The sequence below is a fragment of the Hyperolius riggenbachi genome, chromosome 6, assembly GCF_040937935.1.
Source record: "Hyperolius riggenbachi isolate aHypRig1 chromosome 6, aHypRig1.pri, whole genome shotgun sequence".
In the NCBI taxonomy this organism is placed as follows: domain Eukaryota; kingdom Metazoa; phylum Chordata; class Amphibia; order Anura; family Hyperoliidae; genus Hyperolius; species Hyperolius riggenbachi.
The window spans coordinates 53,197,472-53,221,095 of record NC_090651.1 but is presented as its reverse complement, the minus strand read 5'-3'; the positions used below and the strand labels follow the sequence as shown (position 1 = coordinate 53,221,095).

At 46.1% G+C, this 23,624-nt stretch overlaps 2 protein-coding genes across 2 annotated transcripts in view; one reads left to right on the top strand and one right to left on the bottom strand.

Annotated features, from left to right (window-relative positions):
• Positions 1-20,272, bottom strand: part of C6H1orf141 (chromosome 6 C1orf141 homolog) — a 56,102-nt gene extending 35,830 nt beyond the window's left edge. Inside the window, exons 1-2 of the mRNA XM_068239269.1 lie at positions 20,260-20,272; positions 8,248-8,326 (exon numbers count right to left, since the gene is read on the bottom strand). Coding sequence (XP_068095370.1) covers positions 8,248-8,322 — 75 coding nt within the window. The 5' untranslated portion in view covers positions 8,323-8,326; positions 20,260-20,272. The remainder of the gene's footprint in view (positions 1-8,247; positions 8,327-20,259) is intronic.
• Positions 20,273-20,668: 396 nt separating this feature from the next.
• The window catches only part of LOC137522042 (granulocyte colony-stimulating factor receptor-like), a gene marked incomplete at its 5' end in the record, with an annotated part of 137,859 nt that continues 134,903 nt past the window's right edge, over positions 20,669-23,624 (top strand). Inside the window, one exon of the mRNA XM_068242062.1 lies at positions 20,669-20,717. Within this exon, the coding sequence (XP_068098163.1) occupies positions 20,669-20,717 (49 nt within the window). The remainder of the gene's footprint in view (positions 20,718-23,624) is intronic.

Here is a 23,624-nt window from a genome sequence, read left to right as displayed (position 1 = left end):
CAGAGTGAGCCTCTTTTAGTAGAGTTTTTGACTCACTCTGTCCACAATAAAATTTACAAAAAGCCCGCTGTTTCTTTCATTGTATATGGTTGGGCAATGCCTGTTAACCTGTATTTTTTTGTTACATATGGGTAGTCACAGGTCTGAAGAAAATGTATTTTTTTTTTTATTATGTTTTGCAGACTGTCCCTTCAATGCCTGAGGACTCTAGCCATCCTCAGAAGGCTACTGACAAGGCCAGGCGCTGCAGACAGTGTGATACTAAGTTGCCAAAATCTTGGACTAGGTCACGCTGTGATAAATGTTTAAAGTCATCTTCTACCCCAAAACCTCCAGACCCCACTGTTGTTATGTTGAACTTTATGGAGTCTATGAGGAAAGAGTTTTCGTCGACTTTCAAAACCTTTAGATCAGTTATGTCCTCCCCGGCTCAATGGACCGTACCTCAGTTACCTACTCCTACAGTGCCGGCAGTTCCAGCCCAACTCCTGCCCACTCCTCCCCACCCTCCCTCTCCTCCTCCTACTGGGATGCCGCCTAACCCTCTGGGGGTCCAGTCAAGCTCAGGACCTCAGGGTTTGGCGGTCTCGTCATCGGTGGAGGACTCTCTTGAGGAGGGTGAGGAGAGAAGTGAGCCCGATTCAGACTTAGAAGATTTAGAGGATGCTCCTCAGAAATTTTCTAAATATCTGTTCAATGCGGAGGAAACTGCTGAACTTCTTAAAGCGGTGTACGAGGCGGAGCAGCTGGCTGAGCCAGCTGCTTCATCTTCAGTAAGAGATGATATTTATGCAGGGTTGGAGTGTTCAGAGGGTAGAAGCTTTCCGGTGCATCCGGCTATCCAAAAGCTTATTCAGTCTCAGTGGGAAGATCCGGAGAAAAGGTTTTATATTCCCAGATCTTGTAAACGTAGATTCCCCTTTAAAGAGGAGGATATTGCTTTGTGGGATAAATGCCCTAAACTGGACGCTGCTTTGTCACAGTATTCCAAAAATACTGATTTGTCTTTTGAGGACGCAGGGGTCCTGAAAAACCCGATGGATAAAAAGGCCGAAAATTTACTTAAGAGGGCATGGGAATCCATCTCATTTTCCTTTAAACCAGCAATTTCAGCTATGTGCTTGTCCCGTAACTTAATCAAATGGCTGGCAGGGCTTAATAAGCACCTGTTGGATGGTACGCCTCATGCGACTATTCTGGAATCATTCCCGGTAATTGCACGTTCAGTGGCGTTCTTGGCCGATGCTGCGACTGAATCTTTAAAGTCTGCGGCTAGGGCTTTAGCTCTAATCAATACAGCAAGGCGGGCCTTATGGTTAAATACCTGGGAAGGCGATCTAGTTTCTAAGCAGAAATTATGTGCTATGAAATTTGACGGTGACCTTTTGTTTGGAAAAGGGTTAGAGGATATTCTTGAAAGGTCTTCTGAGAAGGGCAAAAAGTTTCCTGACAAAAGGAAAAAAATGCCCTTTCGTAAAAATTTCCCGGGCAAAAGGCAGTTTGCCCGTAATGACACAAAATATCAACCCCCGAGAAAAAGGTGGACATACAACTCTGCGAAATCAAGAACCCCCTTTTTATTTAACAAACCAGCCTCTTCTAATGCAAAAGAAAACAAGTGACAAGGAGCTGGTCAGGGAGAGACTTCAGGGGTTCAATCTTGTGTGGGCAAATGTCACCGCGAACCCATTTATTTTGGACCTCATGAAATCGGGGTACAAAATCGAATTCTCCTCCTGCCCCCCCCCCCCCCCAAAACTTTGTACTCACAGGTCTATCCAGGGATCAGGAGAAAGCATCCGCCCTGTTAGAGTCAATAACCTCGCTAATACAAGAGAATGTGATTACCCGGGTCCCAGCTACCCAATACAAGAGGGGATTTTACTCCAGAGTTTTCATGGTCAAAAAACCGTCGGGCAAATACAGGATGATCCTAAACCTCAAACAGCTAAACCCATTTATTCAGGAAAAGAAATTCCGCATGGAAAACATTTTTTCAATAAAAAATTTAATCCCAAAAGAAGCCTTTATGGCGACTCTGGACATTCAGGACGCATATTTGCATGTGCCGATACACCCGGCATATCAGCGGTTCCTGAGATTTGCAATACGAGTGGGGGATACAGTTCACCACTTTCAATATCGAGCCCTGCCTTTCGGGATCTCATCCGCTCCCCGCATATTTACAAAGATAATGTCAGAGGTGACATCCTATTTACATCTGCAGAAAATTCATATAGTACCATATCTGGACGATTTGTTGATGATAGCAGACTCTGCTCAAACTCTTCTGCATCACATAGATATGACTATACATTGCCTGTCCCAGCTGGGTTGGCTGATAAACTACGACAAATCAATGTTAATCCCATCTCAGAAAGTGAAATTCCTGGGTTTCTGGGTAGACTCGATAGAGGAGAGATTTTGGTTGCCAGAAGACAAACAACTGAATCTAATTCTCAGGGTGCGAGAATTCAGATCCCAAGTAAGAGTATCCCTGAGGGAGACTCCATCATTGTTGGGCCTAATGACATCAACAATTCCGGGGATAGTCTGGTCAGTTTCATTCCCGAATCCTTCAAGAATGGTTCCTCACGGTCTGGGACAAGTCCAAGGAGAGTCTAGATCAATTTCGAGTACTCCCACCCTCTGTGATCTCGTCTCTCCTATGGTGGGAGGAGGTAGCAAACCTCAACCAGGGCCGCCTCTGGAACCCCCCAGTCTTGAATAGAATCTATATGGATGCCAGTCTATGAGGCTGGGGAGCTCACTTGGAGCATTTACAGGCACAGGGACAATGGCCCCCAGAGATTCGAGAGAGATCTTCGAATTTCAGGGAGCTTCTCGCAGTAAAATTGTCACTGCTCGAATTTCTCCCAGCCATACGAGACTGCCATGTAAACATATTGTCCGACAATATAGTAACAGTATCCTACATTCAAAAACAGGGCGGGACGAGATCAAAAGACCTAAGGGATTTGGCGCTCCAGATTCTTCAAATAGCGGAGGAAAATTTCAAATCAATCTCGGCAGTGCATATAAAAGGCTCGCTAAATATTTTAGCAGATCAACTAAGCAGACATTCAGGAGCAGAGGCAGAATGGTCCCTCAACGAAGAAGTATTCAACCAGTTGATAGCTCATTGGGGGCAACCGGTGGTAGATCTGTTTGCATCACCACAAAATGCGAAAGTCAAAACTTTCTTTTCCCTACATCCTTCATCCAACCTGTCACACCTGGATGCTCTAGCGATACCGTGGCCGAAAGGGCTTCTATATGCCTTTCCCCCCTTCAACTTAATAGCAAGGGTATTGAAAAAAATAGAGCAAGAATCAGCTCTAGTAATTTATGTGGCCCCCCCCCACTGGCCAAAACGGGCATGGTTTTCAAAGATACTTCAACTGTCCCTACAGGGACCTTTATTTCTACCTCCCAGGATGGACCTTTTGAGTCAGGGAAAACTTTTGCACCCGAACCCCCAGATGTTTGCCCTAGCGGCCTGGCTCTTGAGCGGGAGTCCCTGAAGCTAAGAGGATTCTCGGAAAGAGTCATCTCTACTTTAGTCAATTGCCGTAAATTGACTACAAGAAAAATTTATTGTAAAGTTTATAGAGTGTTTGCCTCTTGGAAGAAGAAGAATGGCATAAAAGAAACAACTCTACCTATTATTTTAGATTTTTTGCAAGACGGTGTGGATTTAGGTCTTGCCCCTAGTACCCTGAGAGTCCAGGTTGCGGCTCTATCCTTTTTTCTTAATTTTAAATTAGCCAAGGAACAGGCTGTGATTGATTTTTTGAAAGCAGTATCCAGATCAAAGCCGATCCCATCAAAGCTTATACCTCCCTGGGACCTGAGTTTAGTTCTGAATTACTTGACCGATTCTCCTTTTGAACCACTCGACTCAATTTCGTTAAAATGGCTAACTTTGAAAACAGCATTTTTGGTGGCTATAACGTCGGCACGTAGGGTAGGGGACATTCAAGCCCTTTCTATAAAAGACCCATATATGACTATATTCCCGGATAGGATAGTCTTCAAAACAGATCCCACTTATCTGCCTAAAGTTTCTTCTCTGTTCCACAGATCGCAAGATGTTATTATTCCCTCTTTTTGTGATCCACCGGCCAATCAGAAAGAGGCAAAATTTAACAAATTAGATGTTAGGAGAATTCTTCTTTGCTACCTAAAAACTACAAAATCTTTTAGAAGATCTAATCACCTTTTTGTGGCCTTTGCAGGGTCAAGGAAAGGATTACAGGTTTCTAAGAATACTATTGCAAGATGGATTAGGGAAATTATTACTTTAGCCTATACCAATTCAGGACAATCCATCCCTCAGGCGGTAAATGCTCATTCCACTAGATCCCTCGCCACATCCTGGGCGGAAAGGTCAGGGGCTTCCTAAGAGCAAATATGTAAGGCAGCGACCTGGTCTAGTCATCAGACTTTTGTGAGGCACTATAGAGTCGCTCTGTTGTCAAGTCAAGACTTGTCTTTTGGGAGAAAAGTTCTACAAAACGTCATCCCTCCCTAAGGTAACTCTACTAAACTTCTCGCTGGTCTCTCTTTTAGCAGCCATCCTGGAGGATTGGTTGTTAAAAGCCTGTTAGAACTTACCGGTAGCGGTATTTCAACGAATCCTCCAGGATGGCTACCTTAGTTCCCTCCCTATTAGGGGGGTTATTGATTATTAATATAACTATGTCTGGTTGTTTTCCGGGTGGATCCTTCTACGTGGTACTCTATAATAACTGAGGGGGTGAAGGCAGGGGAGGATTTGTAGGGCTACCTAATTGCCTAATTGTTTAATTTAGAGGTGTTTCCTTTGGTGGGCGGAGCAGGCTTCCTCGTAGCAGCCATCCTGGAGGATTCGTTAAAATACCGCTACCGGTAAGTTCTAACAGGCTTTTTCTTCATAATATGAAAAAAAAAACAGCTTGCCAGCGCTGATTGCTGGCTGGCAGGCTGATCGATGTGGCCCCCTGTTTAGAGCGACGGGAGCGCTCCTCTCGAGATAACACCATATAGTGGTGCTGAGGAATAACAGAGCCACTCTGCCGCCCCCAATGTGCGTTAGGCAGTCGGCAAGTGGCTAAAGGCATTTTATTGATAGGATGTGAAAATATCACCTTCGAGAAAACTTAGGAGAAATAGTGAAGTTGATCAGGCTCTGTATTTATTATTGATACATATAGGTAGTATCAATCAATAGAAGGAGGCATTGCAGGGAGGCAAGACATGTGAGTCCAGAATCCCCTGCACTGCTAACGCATTCATCTGAACGTACCATTTCAATATAATGGCTTTGCGTTAGCAATGTGATTATATTGTTCGATGCACCACGATGTGCCAGTTTTTAACATTCCTAGGTAGACAGGCTAGTGGTTTTTTTGGGTCTTTGTATTGTTGCACAACCCAGTTACTCTTGATATTCAGTACACAGAAGTAATATGTGACAGTTCCCAGAAACAATTCATGATTCATAGTTCCAGCAATGATAGCAAACGTTCCTGTTCAGACGCAGCAAAGCAGGTCCAAACCAGGATACTACCACCGCCATGTTTCACAGTAAGTCTATGCTTCTTTTGCTGGAATGCAGTTTTGCCGTTCGCTAAATGTATTGTTTCCTGTGAGATAACAGCTGCTTTTAGTACAGACAATTTATGGAGTGATATATTCAGACAGACATCTGTTAGAACCAAATTACAGTCCGCTTTCCAGATAGCCATATACTGCAGTACATTACCAATTCATCACTGGCGAACGGAAGGGGGTGTTCCGGGTGTCTGGAACCACCCCCATGCACCGAGACCGGAAGTGGGGCTGCCGTGTATTCAGCCATGGGGCATGTCGATGTCTGTCTCTCCTGGTACCTATGTACTGCACTCGGCAGGAAAGTTTCTCCCTCAATACCAGCCTCCTGGGATTTAAAACCCCAAGGGACAGGCCGGGACACTGACTGCAGCAGACATCAGCTACAGACACTTCTTTGTAAGGTGACACCTCTCCTCTTTTCTCCTGTGCTTTGAACAGGCCAGCACTTATCACACAGCCAGCATCTCACTGTCTCCTGTAACCCTTTCACTGCTGGTGTTTGCTGATTTAACTTTTTGCAGAAGCAGCACTTTGTATTTGTCATGGGTAGATTAAACAATAGTCTTCTATTTGGAGCTGCACACTGATATATTGAATACCTCAATAGCACTGGGGGGATCTGGCTATATATACACAGGGGGATCTGACTATATACACTGGCTATATGCAGGGGGGTCTGGCTATATACAGTGGGAGATCTGGCTATATACACTGGCTATATACAGGGAGGATTTGGCTACATATAGGGGGAATATAACTATATACACTTGCTATATACAGGGGGTATCTTATGTACAGTAGCTATATACAGGGGGTATCTTATGTACAGTAGCTATATACAGGGGGGGGGATCTGGCTATATACAGGGGGGGGGGCCTGGCTATATACACAGGGGGATCTGACTATATACACTGGCTATATGCAGGGGGGTCTGGCTATATACAGTGGGAGATCTGGCTATATACACTGGCTATATACTGGCTATATACAGGGAGGATTTGGCTATATATAGGGGGAATATAACTATATACACTTGCTATATGCAGGGGGTATCTTATGTACAGTAGCTATATACAGGGGGTATCGTATGTACAGTAGCTATATACAAGGGGGGGATCTGGCTATATACAGGGGGGGGGGTCTGGCTATATACCAGGGGGATCTGGCTATATACAAGGGGGATCTGACTATACCCTGGCTCTATACAAGGGGGATCTGACTATATACCCTTACTATATACAAGGGGGGGTCTGGCTATATACCCTGGTTATATACAAGGGGGATCTGACTATATACCCTGGCTATATACAAGGGGTATCTGGCTATATACACTGGCTATATATAAGGGGGATTTGGCAAAATACAAGGGGGAATTTAGATATATGTACTGAACGGGGAGTCATCTGGCTATATACGATAAATAGGGATCATGTGGTTACCTATCCTTACTTGGGGGGGGGGGGGGGGGTTCATCTAGCTACCTATACTGTAAATGGGGGCCTCCTCTGGCTACCTGTGCGATAAATGGGGGGTCATCTGGTCACCTGTACTATAGGGTAATTTCGTTATCCGTAATAAAGGGGGGGGGGGGGTTATCTGGCTACCTAATCACCGCCACATTATATATATTTTGGCAAAACACTACTGCAGCATGTGTATTTTGAAGGGAAACCCTGCCCATTGTGTGTATTTTGTGGGGAAATGCTGTGCATCATGTGTATTTTGTGGGCAAGCGCATGTGCGGTAGTGCGCGGCTTGCCAAAAGAGATCTTTCAGGAATCCCCCCCTTGAAAATCCTGGGTTTGCCCCTGAATTCATGTATGTAAACAAGCAGCTGATTATGGTGAGAAGTGAAAATCCAGAGAGGTTGTGTAGCTAGAAGGATTTTCTTTTCTTCATTCCATGACTTTATATCATAAGAGGAACTTCAGCGAAAAGGGAAAAAATACATGAATACATTGCAAAGCAAGAAGTAAACAAATAGAAAAGAGATCAAGAAATGATTGATATTCGCCATGTAATTTGTTCATATTGTTTGATCCACAATCAGCCTGCACGTAATCATCTTTAGCGCTGGCAGACATGAAAAAAAAAAACAGACAGCGCCAATGGCTATTTTCTATAACCACACCCCCCAACAATGTGATAAGCTAAAAGTTGTTTTGTTATAGCTATACATATGCACAGAGGGAGATACTGGTTGCTTGGCAGTTGGAAACCGCTGTTATTTCCCACAATGCAACTAGGCTCACAGACAGGAAACTGTCAGGCCTATGGTCCTAACATCAGACTGTGGGAGAGTTTCACCACAATATCAGCCATACAGACCCCAGTGATGATCTTTTCGAGAAAAGGTAAAGACTTCTCATGGGAAAAGGGGTATCAGCTACTGATTGGGATGAAATGAAACCCTTGGTTACAGTTCCTCTGATCATTTATTTCAGCATATATTTTTTTCGCTATGTTCATCAACTTAAAGGGGGAAAGGCCTGGAATGTGAGGTGTGTCATTTTCTGAGGGGCATGGTTTAAAGCATCAGGTCTTCTGTAACTATTAGTTGTTATGTAAATCTGGCCCTGCTGATAAGGCAGCGTTATTTTTCCAATATTGTCCATCAGGTTGTAAATTTTTGCCTGACTTCCAGCAACTCACCTTTACATGCTTGGCCAGGAGATCCTGAGAATATTTGTCTAGGGCATCAAACTCTCCCAGAATCCTCTGTGCCATTTCCCTTTAGAAAAGAATATATTAGACAGACAATTATTATTATTTTTTCTTTATATAGTGCCAACATCTTCCGTAGTGCTGAAAATAGTACAGTCACAATCACAATATTTCCATATTACAGCAGTCAGGGCTCATTCACACTAAGGGCGTTTTTGCCCTTTTTTCAAGCGATTTTCAAAATCGTCCTAAAAACGCTTGTGCAATGTTTCTCTATGACAGAGTTCACATTTGAGCTGTTTGTTTGCGATCCGCTCAGCAAAGCGGTGTCTGTACCTTTTTTGAGGCATTTCCACCTCAATGGAAGGTATAGGAAAAATGCGAAACGCTTACAAAATCACTTTGTGCGATTGCGTGAGCGTTTTTAAGAATAAATACATTGTATTTATTAATTTCCAGGTCAAAGAGTTCATAAAAAAAGAGTAAGTAAAAAAACACTCTGGAAAAGCGCTTAGAAAAGTGCTTTTAACAAAAACGCACCGCCCGCCCAAGCCCCGAGAATCGCAGAAAAAAATAAAAACACTTCAAAAAATGCCCAACGTGAACACTAACGTGAACAAGGCCTTAAAGAGAACCTGAGGTGGGGTTCTGACAATGCTATCAGTATACAGAGGCTGGGTCTGCCTATACTGCCCAGCCTCTGTTGCTATCCAGATCCCCCCTAAGCCCCCCCCCCCCTGCGCTCTGATATCCCCCATAAATCACAGCCGCGCTGTTGACACGCAGCGGGCTGTGTTTACCTATGTAGTGTCACTCTCGCCGCTCCCCCTGCCTCCTGCATAGCTCTGGTCCCCGCCCGCGTCCCTTCCCTCCAATCAGCGGGGAGGGAAGGGACGTGGGCGGGGACCAGAGCTATGCAGGAGGCGGGGGAAGCGCCGAGACTGACAGTACATAGGTAAACACAGCCCACTGGGACAAGCTGCATGTCGACAACGCGGCTGTGATTTATGGGGGATAGCAGAGCGCAGGGGGGGCTTAGGGGGGATCTGGATAGCAACAGAGGCTGGGCAGTATAGGCAGACCCAGCCTCTGTAAGCGGATAGCATTGTCAGAACCCCACCTCGGGTTCTCTTTAAGGCAGTTTCATGTCACTTTGTATGGACTGGGATACTTTGTCGGTAACTGAACGGTTTGTAAATGCCTGCATAACTGGGGCACACACAGAAAGAGAACAATATCTGACATGGGAAATAAATTGGGATCTGAGAAGTGTGATTTATGGTCAGGCCAACACAAGGTGGTCCACAGTGGTGATTGGCATGTCTGCATATTTTAAAGTACCGTATATGTAACTGACATGTGACATGATGAGTTAAACATAGGTACATATAGTACTAGTCCTAGACAACACAAGACAAATAACATTTATATTGCGCTTTTCTCCTGGCGGACACAAAGAGCCAGAGCTGCAGCCACTAGGACACGCTCTATAGGCAGTAGCAGTGTTAGGGAGACTTGCCCAAGGTCTCCTACTGAATAGGTGCTGGCTTACTGAACAGGCAGAGCAGAGATTCGAACCCAGGTCTCCAGTGTCAGAGGCAAAGACCTTAACCATTACACTATCCAGCCACTACTACACCACTTAGTCCTACTAAGAAACAGTCTGAGAGTAGTAACACACTAGGCAGTGCGGGAAAGCTAGTGTTTGGCTGCATATGCGTTTGCAGTGTGTTTGGATTTTCGTTCCCCACATGTGTTTTTCTTGCGTTTTAATGCATTTGCGGTTCGCATATATAAATTGCATGTGTTTTGCATGCGTTTTATGCAAATCCCTAGGAAGTCAACAGGAAGCAGAAATACGTCATCAAACTTGGTTTAAAAAAAACGCATACAAAACGGACTAAAACGCAATACCTCTGCGTTACCATTGACTTTCAGTATGTGCGTTTTAGATGCATTAAGGAAAAATATGCAGCAAGTTTTTAAAAACGCACATTGCAGAAAGCAAGCATAGGCTTTTTTCATGTGGCCCATTGACTTGCATTATATGCATTTTCCGCAACGCTAGCGCTTCTGCCTAGTGTGTTCCTACCCTGAAGTTACTGATTCCCTGCACAGCAAGAGGTACCAAACTGTTGTCTATGCAAATGAGGCAGTAATGTCTGACGTCTTGAAAAGTAAATAAAAAGTAAAACACTCGCTGAGGGAACATTTTTCTCCTCAAATAAGTCAGTTTTTCTGTTGTTTAGCAGATAACATGGAGTACTGTATAAATTCACACCAAAAATGATTCAGTCATAAAACTGATACTCCAGATGTGTGGCTATTTTGTTTACGAGCATTGGAACAGTGCAGGCTCATTCACTCTTATAGTGAAGCTGAAGCGAATATATCAGTTGCTGTCGGTTATAACTGAAAGGACAACTGATAAGCAAGGTAATGTCCATGTTTCCCTATGGCTCAAGTGGGTGATATTACAGTTTAACAGTGTGCTGATCCAGAAGCTGTTACGGGGTGATGGCCATTTTCAAAATGGAAGACAGAATTTCATTGATCACGGTGAACAAACAGGACAGGTTTGCTTTAACCACTTGAGGATCACGGGCTTAAACACCCCTAAAGACCAGGCCATTTTTCATTAAATAGGCCACTGCAGCTCGCTGCAGGGCCATCCAACTCAGCACACATAAATATCTATTTTATTATTTTATAAACAGATGTTACCTTTTTTTTTTTTGTACATTATTTCCCTCAGCCCTCCCTCTCTCCCCCCCGCTAGTCAGCCAATCACCGTAATCAGCTGTTATAGGCTTCAGCCTATGAAACAGCTGAGCATTGCAGTGCCGTGTCACACGTCTGTCCACAGTCCACAGTACAGCGCTGCCTCAGATTAGACAGCGGTTTCGCCGTCTAACAGTCTCCTAGCGGCGATCGACGCTGGGAGGCCGATGACCGAGCAGAGCTCCGTCATTCGAGCAGGGATGCGAGCGCATCGACTCGTGCGATCCCCCGCAAACTCCGCCCCCAGGACTGCACGCTGATCAGTTTTAGGCGGCCCTGAGGGGGCAGTCGCCGCGTCCACGCCAATTGGCATGGAGCGGTGTTCTGGTGGTTAAAGTGCAGTGTTGTCCATCATGACACACTACACGAATTTGTGCGCAATGCAGGTAGCTTGAAAGTCTATAGACTTTCAGGTTTACATTCAAACCACAGTGCGCTGCGTTATGCGGCCGGGACCATCCTAGCGCACAACACACGCATTTTCATGCATTTTTTCAGTGGAATGGAAGCTGCCAACGTATGTGTTTTAGTGCGACGCAGGAAAAATCTAAAGACTGTATTTGGCATTACAAAGAACACAGACATGCACAAAACCCAGGGGACAGGCAGGGGACAGAGGGGCATGGAGCTGCCTCCTCCACAGTAAGAGACCCAGGGGCAGGCACACTCCTCCACAGAGACAAAGGGGCAGGCACACTCCTCCACAGTAAGAGACCCAGGGGCAGGCACACTCCTCCACAGAGACCCAGGGTTAGGCACACTCCTCCACAGAGACCCAGGGGCAGGCACACTCCTCCACAGAGACCCAGGGGTAGGCACACTCCTCCACAGAGACCCAGGGGTAGGCACACTCCTCCACAGAGACAAAGGGGCAGGCACACTCCTCCACAGTAAGAGACCCAGGGGCAGGCACACTCCTCCACAGAGACCCAGGGGCAGGCACACTCCTCCACAGAGACCCAGGGGCAGGCACACTCCTCCACAGAGACCCAGGGGTAGGCACACTCCTCCACAGAGACCCAGGAGTAGGCACACTCCTCCACAGAGACCCAGGGGCAGGCACACTCCTCCACAGAGACCCAGGGGCAGGCACTCTCCTCCACAGTAAGAGACCCAGGGGCAGGCACACTCCTCCACAGAGACCCAGGGGCAGGCACACTCCTCCACAGAGACCCAGGGGTAGGCACACTCCTCCACAGAGACCCAGGGGCAGGCACACTCCTCCACAGAGACCCAGGGGTAGGCACACTCCTCCACAGAGACCCAGGGGCAGGCACACTCCTCCACAGAGACCCAGGGGCAGGCACACTCCTCCACAGAGACCCAGGGGTAGGCACACTCCTCCACAGAGACCCAGGGGCAGGCACACTCCTCCACAGAGACCCAGGGGTAGGCACACTCCTCCACAGAGACCCAGGGGTAGGCACACTCCTCCACAGAGACCCAGGGGCAGGCACTCCTGAACCTGGATAAAAAAAGTCGATTTTTACTTACTTGGGGATTCTTTCAGCCCCGTGGTTTTAGAGGCCCCTCAGTGTCTGTTAATGCAGCACGTTACTGCATTGGAACCAGCCACGCCGCAACACACTGCGATCAATGCGATAGCCCCATAGGACTATCATTGCATTTACGTTTGTCCTTTATGATTCAACTGACACAACATGAAAGGGCTCTATCAGTGGCGGTGTTAAAGGGGTTCTTTCGCTAAAAAAGTAGGCAGTTAAAAAATGTGACAGATGACAGGTTTTGGGCCAGTCCATCTAATGGTGGCCATACATGGTACAATTTTTTTTATACAATCTTACCATTTCTATGTAGTATAAGAGTAAATTAAGTGAATATACTGAAAGGATAATTTAGGCAGTTCCCTTATATTACATAGAAATGGTAAGATTGTATGAAAAAATTGTACCATGTATGGCCACCATTAGGGGGATTCTCAGGGCTTTCTTTGTTTTCAACAGCATTTCCTGAACAGCAGTTTAACTGCCAAAATAGCAAGATACCAGCCGGCCTCCCTAATCACTTGCACACTATTATGTCAGTTAGATTTTGCAACTGTTGTTCAGGAAATGCTGTTGAAAACAAGGAAAGCCCTGAGAATCCCCCTTAAAAAGAAGGACTGGCCCAAAACCTGTCATCTGTCACATTTTTTAACTACCTACTTTTTTCGCGAAAGAACCCCTTTAAGGAGCCCCCAAGTAGCCTCTATATAACAATTAATATGGTGCACCAAAACCTGCAAAGTACCGCCACAGTATTCAAGCTGTAAGCAGGGGATGGGGAACAGTTTTGTTAATGATTACCACCATTTAAAGCATTTGTAGAAGTGATTATTACCAGAACAGAACCAATAAAAAGCTAATGTTGCTGTTAAGGGAGGGCCCCAAGGGTCCCAGTGCGGTCACAACCTCTGCCCCCCCCCCCCCCCCCCCCCTTTTTTTGCTATGGCCCTGGGCTCTATAAGCAGGCTCCAGTAGCATAAAATAAGTATACTCAGCATGCTACTGCTGGCCTTGAACGTCTTGTGTCACTTCTTTTCACATCCATGACAACATTACTGGAGTCATCTGACCGTGTAAACACTGAGCAGTGGCCCAAGGAGAGTTCCTTCTTCCCCCACCCTTATGCTGGACAGGCTCAGGACATATAGAGAGCTCAGTGTACTAGGAGCAGGGATAGCACTATATGATGACACCCCGTGTGTGTGTAAGCCATGCCCTGTGTACCTCTGACCTTCAGATCACTGCCAGCCTCAGGATGAGCCTCCTGCAGCCGTGCAGCGTGCCAGCTCAGGCAGCGTCCTTCCTCGTCTCTATAGACACCAGGACGCGTTCCACATGTGGCCACCAGAGGGCGCTCACATCAGAGGCAGCTTCACCAGCTCAGAGATAAGAAACAAATGTGAAGTGAACAATGTTTGTCTCTTGACTGCTGAGAGAACACAGCAGTATAGCTTGACATATACGGTACTAGCATGACGAGCGAATAAATCCCAGACACTGCCACCCTTTTGTCCAATATGCCCCCTCCCCACCTCCGTGCCTAATATGAACCCCCCCCTGCCCAGTTCAGTATACATTACCTGTTCTTCGGTCCCACTGGTGGCTCCGCTAACCTGGCGACTTCGCGTCGCAGCCGCCAGCGGGACCATAAGCTAAGTACACACAGGGGACAATTGTAGCTGTCGCTAGCACACGGGAGCGTGTGCGCGACGGTTCGGCGACAGCTTGTCGCCAAGCCCCTCTGCATCCACACGGCAGCAGATGGATTAGCGATGCGGCGGAAGCTGTCGCCGAGGTTCCTCCCCCCCGCCGGAAGCTCCGTGTGCTGTGTGTGGGTTGCTGTCGCTAGCCCGCATACACATGCGGGACTAGCGACAGTTCCGACGAAGTTGCGGCGACATGTCAATCGCCTGGCGACAGCTCCGACGGGCGACGGTTCGGGGTGCGCGCGGCATACACACGGGCGACCTGTCGCCGCAACACGCGCGTGCCACGTGGTTGCGGCAACGGCCGTACCCCGTGTGTATGAGCCTATAGAGGTAAGCCGAGGGACTTTGTGGGCTGGAGAAAGCCCCAAGTGAGGACTTGTTCATATCATAAATCGCCAGCGCTTTTTCAAGCACTGAGCAACTTTTTTTTTTTATTTTTAAAATTGCCTTTCCCTGCGCTGTATCAATCGCTTTTTTAAGCGCTTTTGCAGAGGGATTTTTCGCTCAGCAAAGCGCTGCCTTTACCATTTTTGAGGCAATTTTGCCTCAATGGAAGGTATAGGAAAAATGCAAACGCTCACAAAAACGCTTTGTGCAGCGATTTCGTTCGCATTTTTAAGAATAAATACATTGTATTGATTCTTTTCCGGGTCAAAGAGCTCACTTCATAAATTGCGTCAGGGAGTGAATAAAAAAACGCTCTGGAAAAGCGCTTAGAAAAGCGCTTTCAACAAAAACGCACCGCCTACCCAAGTGCCGGGAAGTGCAGAAAAAAATCTCATCAAAAAACGCCCGACGCGAACGCTAACGCGATTGGAACGCAATGTGAACAAGGCTTCTTTTAGCGCTGCTCAGGGTCCCTTTGAAGAGTCGGTAATGTTCTTGGGGCTCCAGGCTTTCATCCATGATGTCAGCTTCTGGGAGAGAGGATATCTGGGTAATCAGCAGTTCCTTCACATCATCTCACATGTATACCTCAGGAATATGGGCCGCTGTGACATTTTCAGCAGAAAGGTAAAGATTAACTTCTGCTGGTTCTCCCAATTTTTATCCTGCAGGACATTTTTTATGCTGTCAATGCAGAGATACAGTGATAGCTAACCTTGGCACTCCAGCTGTGGTGGATCTACAAGTCCCATGAGGCATTGCAATACTCTGACAGCTCTAAGCAGGCAGAGGCATGATGGGATTTGTAGTTTTGTCACAGCTGGAGTGCCAAGGTTAGCCATCACTGGAAGATATAATGGGGCCCTACGCAAGGTAGTAGATTTGATCCTTTTGGTAAGCAGAAGTGATGCGAAGTCCAAGAAGGTGGTAGGGGTGCCCATCCACACCTACTAGGCCCCAAGCACTTGCCTAGGCAGGGTATTTGCCAATATTTTCAGGTAGAAAATGCTGCTGCCAGCGGTGGTGTGGCTAGACACTGTATGCCATCCAGGATCATGATAGCAATAGAATCACTGGAGCAGATTGATGGGAAAATTTAGATTGGGATTAATGTTATTCTCACAGTCAAGTAAAAATTAGATGCGTCTCCGCCAAAGGAGAACCCCTGGGGAAGAGGGATCCATTATGCTAGGTACACACGTTACTTTTTTCGTACGATAGATGCGTTCGATTGATAATTTCCGTCCAATATTACTTTTAATCGTTTTACCACTCGATTTCTTATAGAAGTGAATAGAAATTGATAAGAAAAGATAAAAGAATCGAGCAGGAAATCGAGAGGAAAAACGAATCGAAAATCGATCGAATGGCAGAATCGACCAATAAAACGTAACGTGTGTACCTAGCTTTAGGGGTCAAAGCCAAACAGTATCTAAAATGGTAGTTAAAACAAAAGCCAGAAATCGTTATCAGTAAAGCAAGTATCAGTTAAGAGCAACAGGCTCACTATCTGCAAAAATCAAGTCTGTTTGGTAGGCCTGGGGTGCTGTTATATGTTTAATATCATTTTATTTGCAATCAGGCTGAGATTGGCTGCTGGTGATAGACCAGAATATTGTGTAATTCCAGAACACTCTATGGCATATGATGTTGACAGGGGCGTAGCAATAGGGGGTGCAGAGGTTGCGACCGCATCGGGGGCCTTGGGCCCGAGGGGCCTTCCCTCAACTGCAGTATTAGCTCTCTATTGGTCCTGTGCTCATAATAATCACTTCTATAGAAAGTTTAATATTGGTAATCATTAACAAACTGCTCCCCATTCCATTCTTGCACCTCTGACACCGTAGTTGCCATTGGCAGGATTTGTTGCACCGTATTAATTGTTATGTACAGAGTGCTTGTTGGGCCCCAATGTAAAACTTGCAGTGGGGCCCACAGCTCCTAAGCTACGCCACTGGATGTTGATATTATTTGGATTTTTCCACAATCTTTAATAATAATTTCCAAACAAGCCCCTGTATGGGCCCTTTTCCACCAAAAATCACTGTCAGCATCACAAATGGGTTACGATGCCGAATGAGATGTTCAACTTTTAAAACGAGCGCTTTTTTACTGGTGATTCGCGGCAGCTATTGATAAACCTGATATAGGCCAATCGCAATGAAAATGCAGCAGCACGATCACTTTTGGGATCAGCCAAAAATCTAAGTGCAACAGTAGAACTGTTACGATCGGCAAATCGTGGTGTAAAACCAAGCGCAAATACGGCAGGTGGAACAGGGCCCTGTGTCTGTGTCTCCTGTCCCCATTGACTATTAAAGGGAACGTTTTTAAATCGCTGCCACTCAAGCAGTTTTAAAGCTACAATCTTGGCCTAAATAATCTTGATGTTGATCCGAATAAAACTGTGGATTTTGGGGGATGCTTAACTGTAGGTGGAGGTAAAACCAACCAATCAAAATGTACCTATTCGCTGCCACTCATACAGTTTTGAAGCTATAGTCACCAATTTGGACCAAATATTCTTCAAGTCAACCGGCATTAAAATATGAATTTTTAGGGATGCCCAGAAGTGGGTGGAGCTAAAAACTGTCAATCAAAGTTTTACTATTTCCTTTATGCTCCTCCTCTCAGGTTTTACCTATTGACTTAAGTGAGAAAATTTGTGAGATATATATAGTTTATTTTCAGGACAATCTAGGCTTTTTCTAGGTAATATTCGATTCCAAAAATGGAATTAAATGGGGAAAAAATAGATGTAAATGCAGTAAATACATACTTTAAAAAACTTTCACCATTCCTAATTTTTCTATGCCAAGTGCCACGGCTGTAAAACCCCTCAAAATGTATTCTTTGGCCTTTACCACACATGCCTTATTTCATTACTAGTTGGTCATTTAGCACACCTGTGTGTTTATAGTGATCGGATCAATTGCAACCAGAGCCGGGACAAGGTCCTCCAGCACCCAAGGCTGAGACACCAAAGTGCGCCCCTCCATCCCTCCCACCCCAGACGTCACACACTGATTGCTATTAGACTAAGAGGGCCACAGGGCCCACAACCTCCCCAACACCATAATATCTAGTTATCTGGCTTGCAGTCACTGCTATGTATTCCCTTTTCTTATTTCTTTCTGCTTCAAACACAATAGGGGAATGACAGCTGAGTGAGTTGTGCGCCCCCTCCTACACTGCGCCCGGAGGCTGGAGCCTCTCCTGCCTCTACCTCAGCCCAGCCCTGATTGCTACTGTGACTGATTGGGGGCCTTTATGATGTACAGACGCATCGCTAGGCAATGGCAGAGCAATGCATCTGTACAGAATTAGGGCCCCTAACTGTAGCCCTAGCCAGTGGGGTAGCTACACATTATGGGACCCCATAGCAACATTTTTGTGGGGCCATCATATCTAGGCACTCTTGGGCAATTCTACCTGCCCCGCTACTGTATGAATTGATTGATTGTCCGATGTACATCCCCATGCAATGCACACTGTGTATAGTCCATGAGCACCGGGACAAAGTCAGAGGGTGGAGCAACAAAGCAAAGCCAATAGTGAACACATGAAGTATCATCTGGACCCCCCCTCTTCTCCAGGGCCCCAGAGCAGTTGCTATGGCTAGTGCTACGCCCCTGGCCCTAGCAATAGCATCTGATCGCTTAATATAGCTGAGCACAGATCTTAAAGTGTACCTGTAGGAAAACAAAAGTGCCCATTTGGGGTACTCACCTCAGGAGGTGGAAGCCTCTGGATCCTGAAGAGGCTTCCCCATCCTCCTCCGGCAGCCTATTACAGCACTGGGATCCCCGAAAGCCGCTTATAAATGGTTATTGGAAGAAGCCGAGCCTGATTGGGTCCGTGCTACTTTACGTGCAAGCCGCCTGGGCAGTAGCATGGACTCGATCAGACTCGGCTTTTTCTGCTACCGATAGGTAGAAAACAAAACGGGTGGCATGTTAAAATGGCACAAGTGACTGGAGATGCCCAATAAAAGTAAAAAAACTACTTAAAATGAAGGTAACTAAAACATCCAAAGTTTAGACTGTTTTATTAATAATAACAAAAACAACGCATTTTGTATCCTGAAGTCACTTCCTCACATAAATAAGCCTTGTCCAAAGCTGTATCTAGCTAATGCTGGGTGCACACAGTGCGTTCCCACACTCGATGCCCCGCTCGATTCCCGGCCGCTCAAATATTTCCGAGCATTTCCGAGCGCATCTCGATGATTGTTAGGTCGATTCTCATGCAAAGTATGCCAAATCGACCTAACGATCCATTGAAATGGGAATCGGACATGTCAGGACAGGAATCGAGCGGGGAATCGAGAGCGGGAACGCACCATGTGTATCCAGCATAAGAGCACGTAAAGGGATTCAAGTAACTTTTTTCCTGCAGTTGTTTGGTTTCTAAAAGCTGCACGAGCTGCCCCGCCCCCCCAATCCTCTGCCCTTATTTATCCAGGAAAAGGTGTGAATGTAATCAAGTGTGACTTCTCTAAGCTGTTTGAAGTACAGTGTCCTATCTCCCCACCGCCTCTGCTGATGAATGCTTTTGTTTGCTCATTTCACTGCCTTCAGTTTCTCGTTGAAAAGAGGCTTGTATCTGAAAACATGGGGCGCAACACTCCTATCCACCCTCAGCTTCTAACCCTACAGATCTCCCATCCCCCTAAAATACAAAATGCTTGCATAATGAACACCAAAGTCCCTGATGACAAGATAGCCTGATGCCTGTGCCAAACGCAGCTGAGACCAAGATAAACAGGGCCAGGGTTATATGACAGGTATATAAGACGATTCAGGTGAGTGGAGTGCTGGCGCCCAGACATGGATCCACACAGCTGAGACTAAGATAAACAGGGCCAGGGTTATATGACAGGTATATAAGACGATTCAGGTGAGTGGAGTGCTGGCGCCCAGACATGGATCCATGCAGCTGAGACTAAGATAAACAGGGCCAGGGTTATTTGACAGGTATATAAGACGATTCAGGTGAATGGAGTGCTGGTGCCCAGACATGGATCCAACGCCAAAAACAGGGACGTAACAATAGACCCCGCAATTAATGCAGCCGCAGGGGGGCCCAAAAGCCGCAGGTGGCCCCGTGGAGGGAGACGTTTATTCTCCCTGTCCTGAGAGACTGACAAATAAGGGCACGGAGAGAGAAAAACGTTCTGCTCTCTGCACAATTGTTCTAATGACTGCATCTGCTCAGCCACTGATAACGAATCATATAAAGATTTGTAAGACAATCCCTATTCAGTATGCAGCAGGCTCTTGTTTACAGCGCCATGCCCCCAGCCTCTCTACCCAACTGCTGTATATTGTAGTAATGCTCGAGAAGTCTGTAAAGCCAGTTCTGCTCAGTCAGAGATGGACAGAGTGAGTGTAATAAGCTAAGGCTGGGAGAACACTCGTCTGTCGGTTTTCTGTATGCTTGTTCTGCACACCATGGTGGGTCTGTATGCGTGAAAATATGCACATTTTATCACAAAAGCTAATGTAATTGATAGAGAAAATGCCTGCAGTGCTTCACTGCTGTCTGTTTTTATCTGCATGGGGAAAACACATTCAAGTGTGCACTAGTCGATTGAAGAACATTGGTTCTCAGTTTACCTGTGTAGAAAGGAGGGGGGGGGGGGGGGGATTGGGCATCCAAAGTTGTGCACGGGGGACCAGTGATTTCTAGTTAAGCTCCTGGCCAAAAACACCTCCACCTGCTTTCACTATAGCATCTCCTCCAGCCTTTGTGTTTTTTCTTTGCTTTGCTGAGTTCCTCTTTAAATACAGCTTCCTGCAGGTACAAGAACCACATATAATTCAGGTGTTGTATTTTGCATACACAGTTTATTGCAAGCTATAAACTTTTAGCTGTCACTTGGTCTGGGGCTGGCGGGCAGAATCTGGTGCACAGAGGTGACAGCAGAGCGTGCCTTGAGGTTATGCATTTGCAGCTGCCCTAGTTATTACACAGACTCGGTAGGCGGGAGCCTTTTAAGAGATGTACTGATAAAAGGGGATTTCACACCAGCAGCACAGCTTTGCACAGCTCCATCCAGGCATCAGACATGAAGGTAAGTCTCTTACACTTGCTATAGAAATAATAATCCCCATCTTGTACCCAAACTCTATCCATGTTTTCTCTGCTGTCACCCCTCTTTTCTGTCTGATGTCTGTGTATTTCTGTATAGGAAAATTTACTTTTTAACAAACTCCCAAAAAGTTTTGTTAAAACTTGGAGTGGAGCAGTTTCCCAGAGCAACTCAACAGAGTTGATGTTCCGTTTAACCACTAAAGTCCGACTGGTTGTTCCTGGAAACTATGCTAATTATGCTCTTGGGTAGCACGTGGGTGTAGTGGACAGAACTCTCGCCTTGCAGAACTGGGTCTCCGGTTCAAATCTGGGCCAGGACACTATCGGAATGGAGTTTGTATGATCTCCACCGTTTTGTTGGTTTCCTCCAGGTACTCCAGTTTCCTTCCACATCCCAAAACCATACAGATAGGTTAATTGGCTCCTCAAAAATTATCCTAATGGTGCCCATACATGGTACAATTAAAACGTAGATTATCAGATTTATTCAAACACAACAAATTGAGTAGAGTGAAAATCAAAAATATTCTTTTTTTTCTCGCTTAAAGTGAATGGGAACCGCATTTAAAAAAATGAGACAGATACTTACCCAAGGAGAGGGAAGGCTCTGGGTCGTATAGAGCCTTCCCGCTCTTCTCCTGGTTCCCTTCGATACAGTGCTGGCTCGCCCGGTAGCAGTACTTTACTAAATTAGTCAAATACTGCTTCACCCGGCCGAAGGAGGCTTCAGAAGTCTTCAGGGAGCCCGAGTGCTCCTGAAGAAGGGCGGCCCTGTACTGCGCCTGCGCAAGCACGCTCTCTTGCACGCTCACGCCTGTGCAGTATGGAGCCCCACGTCTTCTGGAGGACACGGCTCCTGAACACTTCCAAATACCCTTTCAGTGGGGGATTGAAAAGGGGGGGGGGGGAAGGAAGCCAGCACAGGATAGAGAGCACCGAGAGAGGAGACAGAAGGCTCTATATGACCCAGAGCCTTCCCTCTCCTTAGGTAAGTATTTGCTTCATTTTTTTTAAATGCAGTTCCCATTCACTTACAAAAAATGAATCAGTAATCAGACATAAAAAATCTGGGTGATCGTTTGTGAAATTGTTTAGTGTATGATAGGTTGTGTAAGAAAATACTATTAGATAAAACACAACTTTTTCTTCATATTTGTTCCTTTCTCTCGGATGTTGGGAAAAATCGAACGTCATGTATGGTACCTTGCATTAGACTGCAATAGCATCATAAGACAATGACTGACTACGGCAGGAGTTAGATTGTGAACTCCTTTGAGAGACAGTCAGTAACATGTCTATAAAACACTATGTAAAGTACTGCAAAATATGTCAGTGCTGTAAGCTGAGCCTTAGTGAAGGTGACTTGTCAGCGCTAGTCTACTTGAGGGGGCCCAGCAGAAAACTTCATAGGGAAATTCTGGTAAAGTGATTGGGTGGGTGGCACCTTCTCAATCTTTTAGGTTTCGGATAGGTTGTAGTAAACTACAGCCACACTATTCAGCCAATTACAACGCTTTGCATTGTAGAGGGTGCAGTGATTGGAGAACTCTTCCCTATGAGGTTTTCTGCTGGGTCGCCTGAAGTAGACTAGACTTATCAAGGTAGATGGCAAAGAAAACCAGAGTCCCTGATTCAATTCCCAGCCAGTGCACTATCTGCACAGAGTTTGCATGTTCTCCTCGTGTCTGCATGGGTTTCCTCTGGGCACTCTGACACACCAAAAACATACAGGTATGTCAATTGGCTTTTTCCTAAAGAAGTGGTCCTAGACTATAATGTACATACAATTATGTTAGGGATTAGATTGTGATCCCCTCCGAAAAACAGTTAGTGACACAGTCTTCTTGTTCTCCGCTCCTGCCTGGAACCTTCTTAAAACAGCAGTCTCCTAGTGTGACCAATTGCACTTTTGCTGCAGTTTTCTTTGAATCTCCTTCGATAGATCTTCACACAGATCTCAATCAGTGCCCTGCCCCCCCCCCCCCCTAGTTTTTAGCTCCAAAATTCACAACATGCAGTACATGTACCCCAAATGGATAGTTATATTGGGCTTGGGTACTTGGCCTCTTCACAATCCATTCATTATATTCATTTTTGAGATTTAAAATGATACATCTATGTTTATAGTTAATTATAACCATATGTAACGATTGCGGAATCGTCTCCGTGGTCAGCGCACCAGACGTGCGCTGACGCGGCGGATTTCCTCCACAAGCGTATAATTGAGGACACCCAGGCTAGGTGCTATGCACCTGCAGAGGGAAATACCTGTTGGCAGGTGGAGCTGTGGAGTGCAGAGGAACAGCTCCTCTGCCCTACCACACACGCCAGACAGGAATTGTATGAAGGGAAGAAACGCAATCGCAAGAGAAGCGATTGAGAGTGAGCACAGAGACAGATTGTGTGTGTGTGCATAAAATTAGTCGCCAACCCGCGACTGTGCACACACCACAGCAGATAAGAAGCAGGAACGCGATCGCGAGAGGTGCGATCGCCAGACGTGACACAAGGTTACAGCAAGGCGGAGCACGAGAGTAGCAAAGGCACAGCAAATAATACAATAAGGAGATACGGAAAATAACAAATGCTAGCTAACCGCGAACACCGCACTCATTCGCAACAGTGCACGCGGTTATGCGCGGTCTCCACGTGATAAGCACAATAGAGACAAGCACGCCTAACTAACCATTAACAGACAAACATGAAACAGAGGACGCGAGCGCTTGCTTAACGGTTACCTCACCGAGCCTCCAGCAAGCGCAGCAGACAAGACAGACACACGAAAACAGGGACAAGCGACAGAAGGATCCCCAGCGCTAGCTAAAAGTGGCTAGCGCGATCCCAGAAGACAGAACAGAAGGATCCCCAGCGCTAGCGAAAAGTAGCT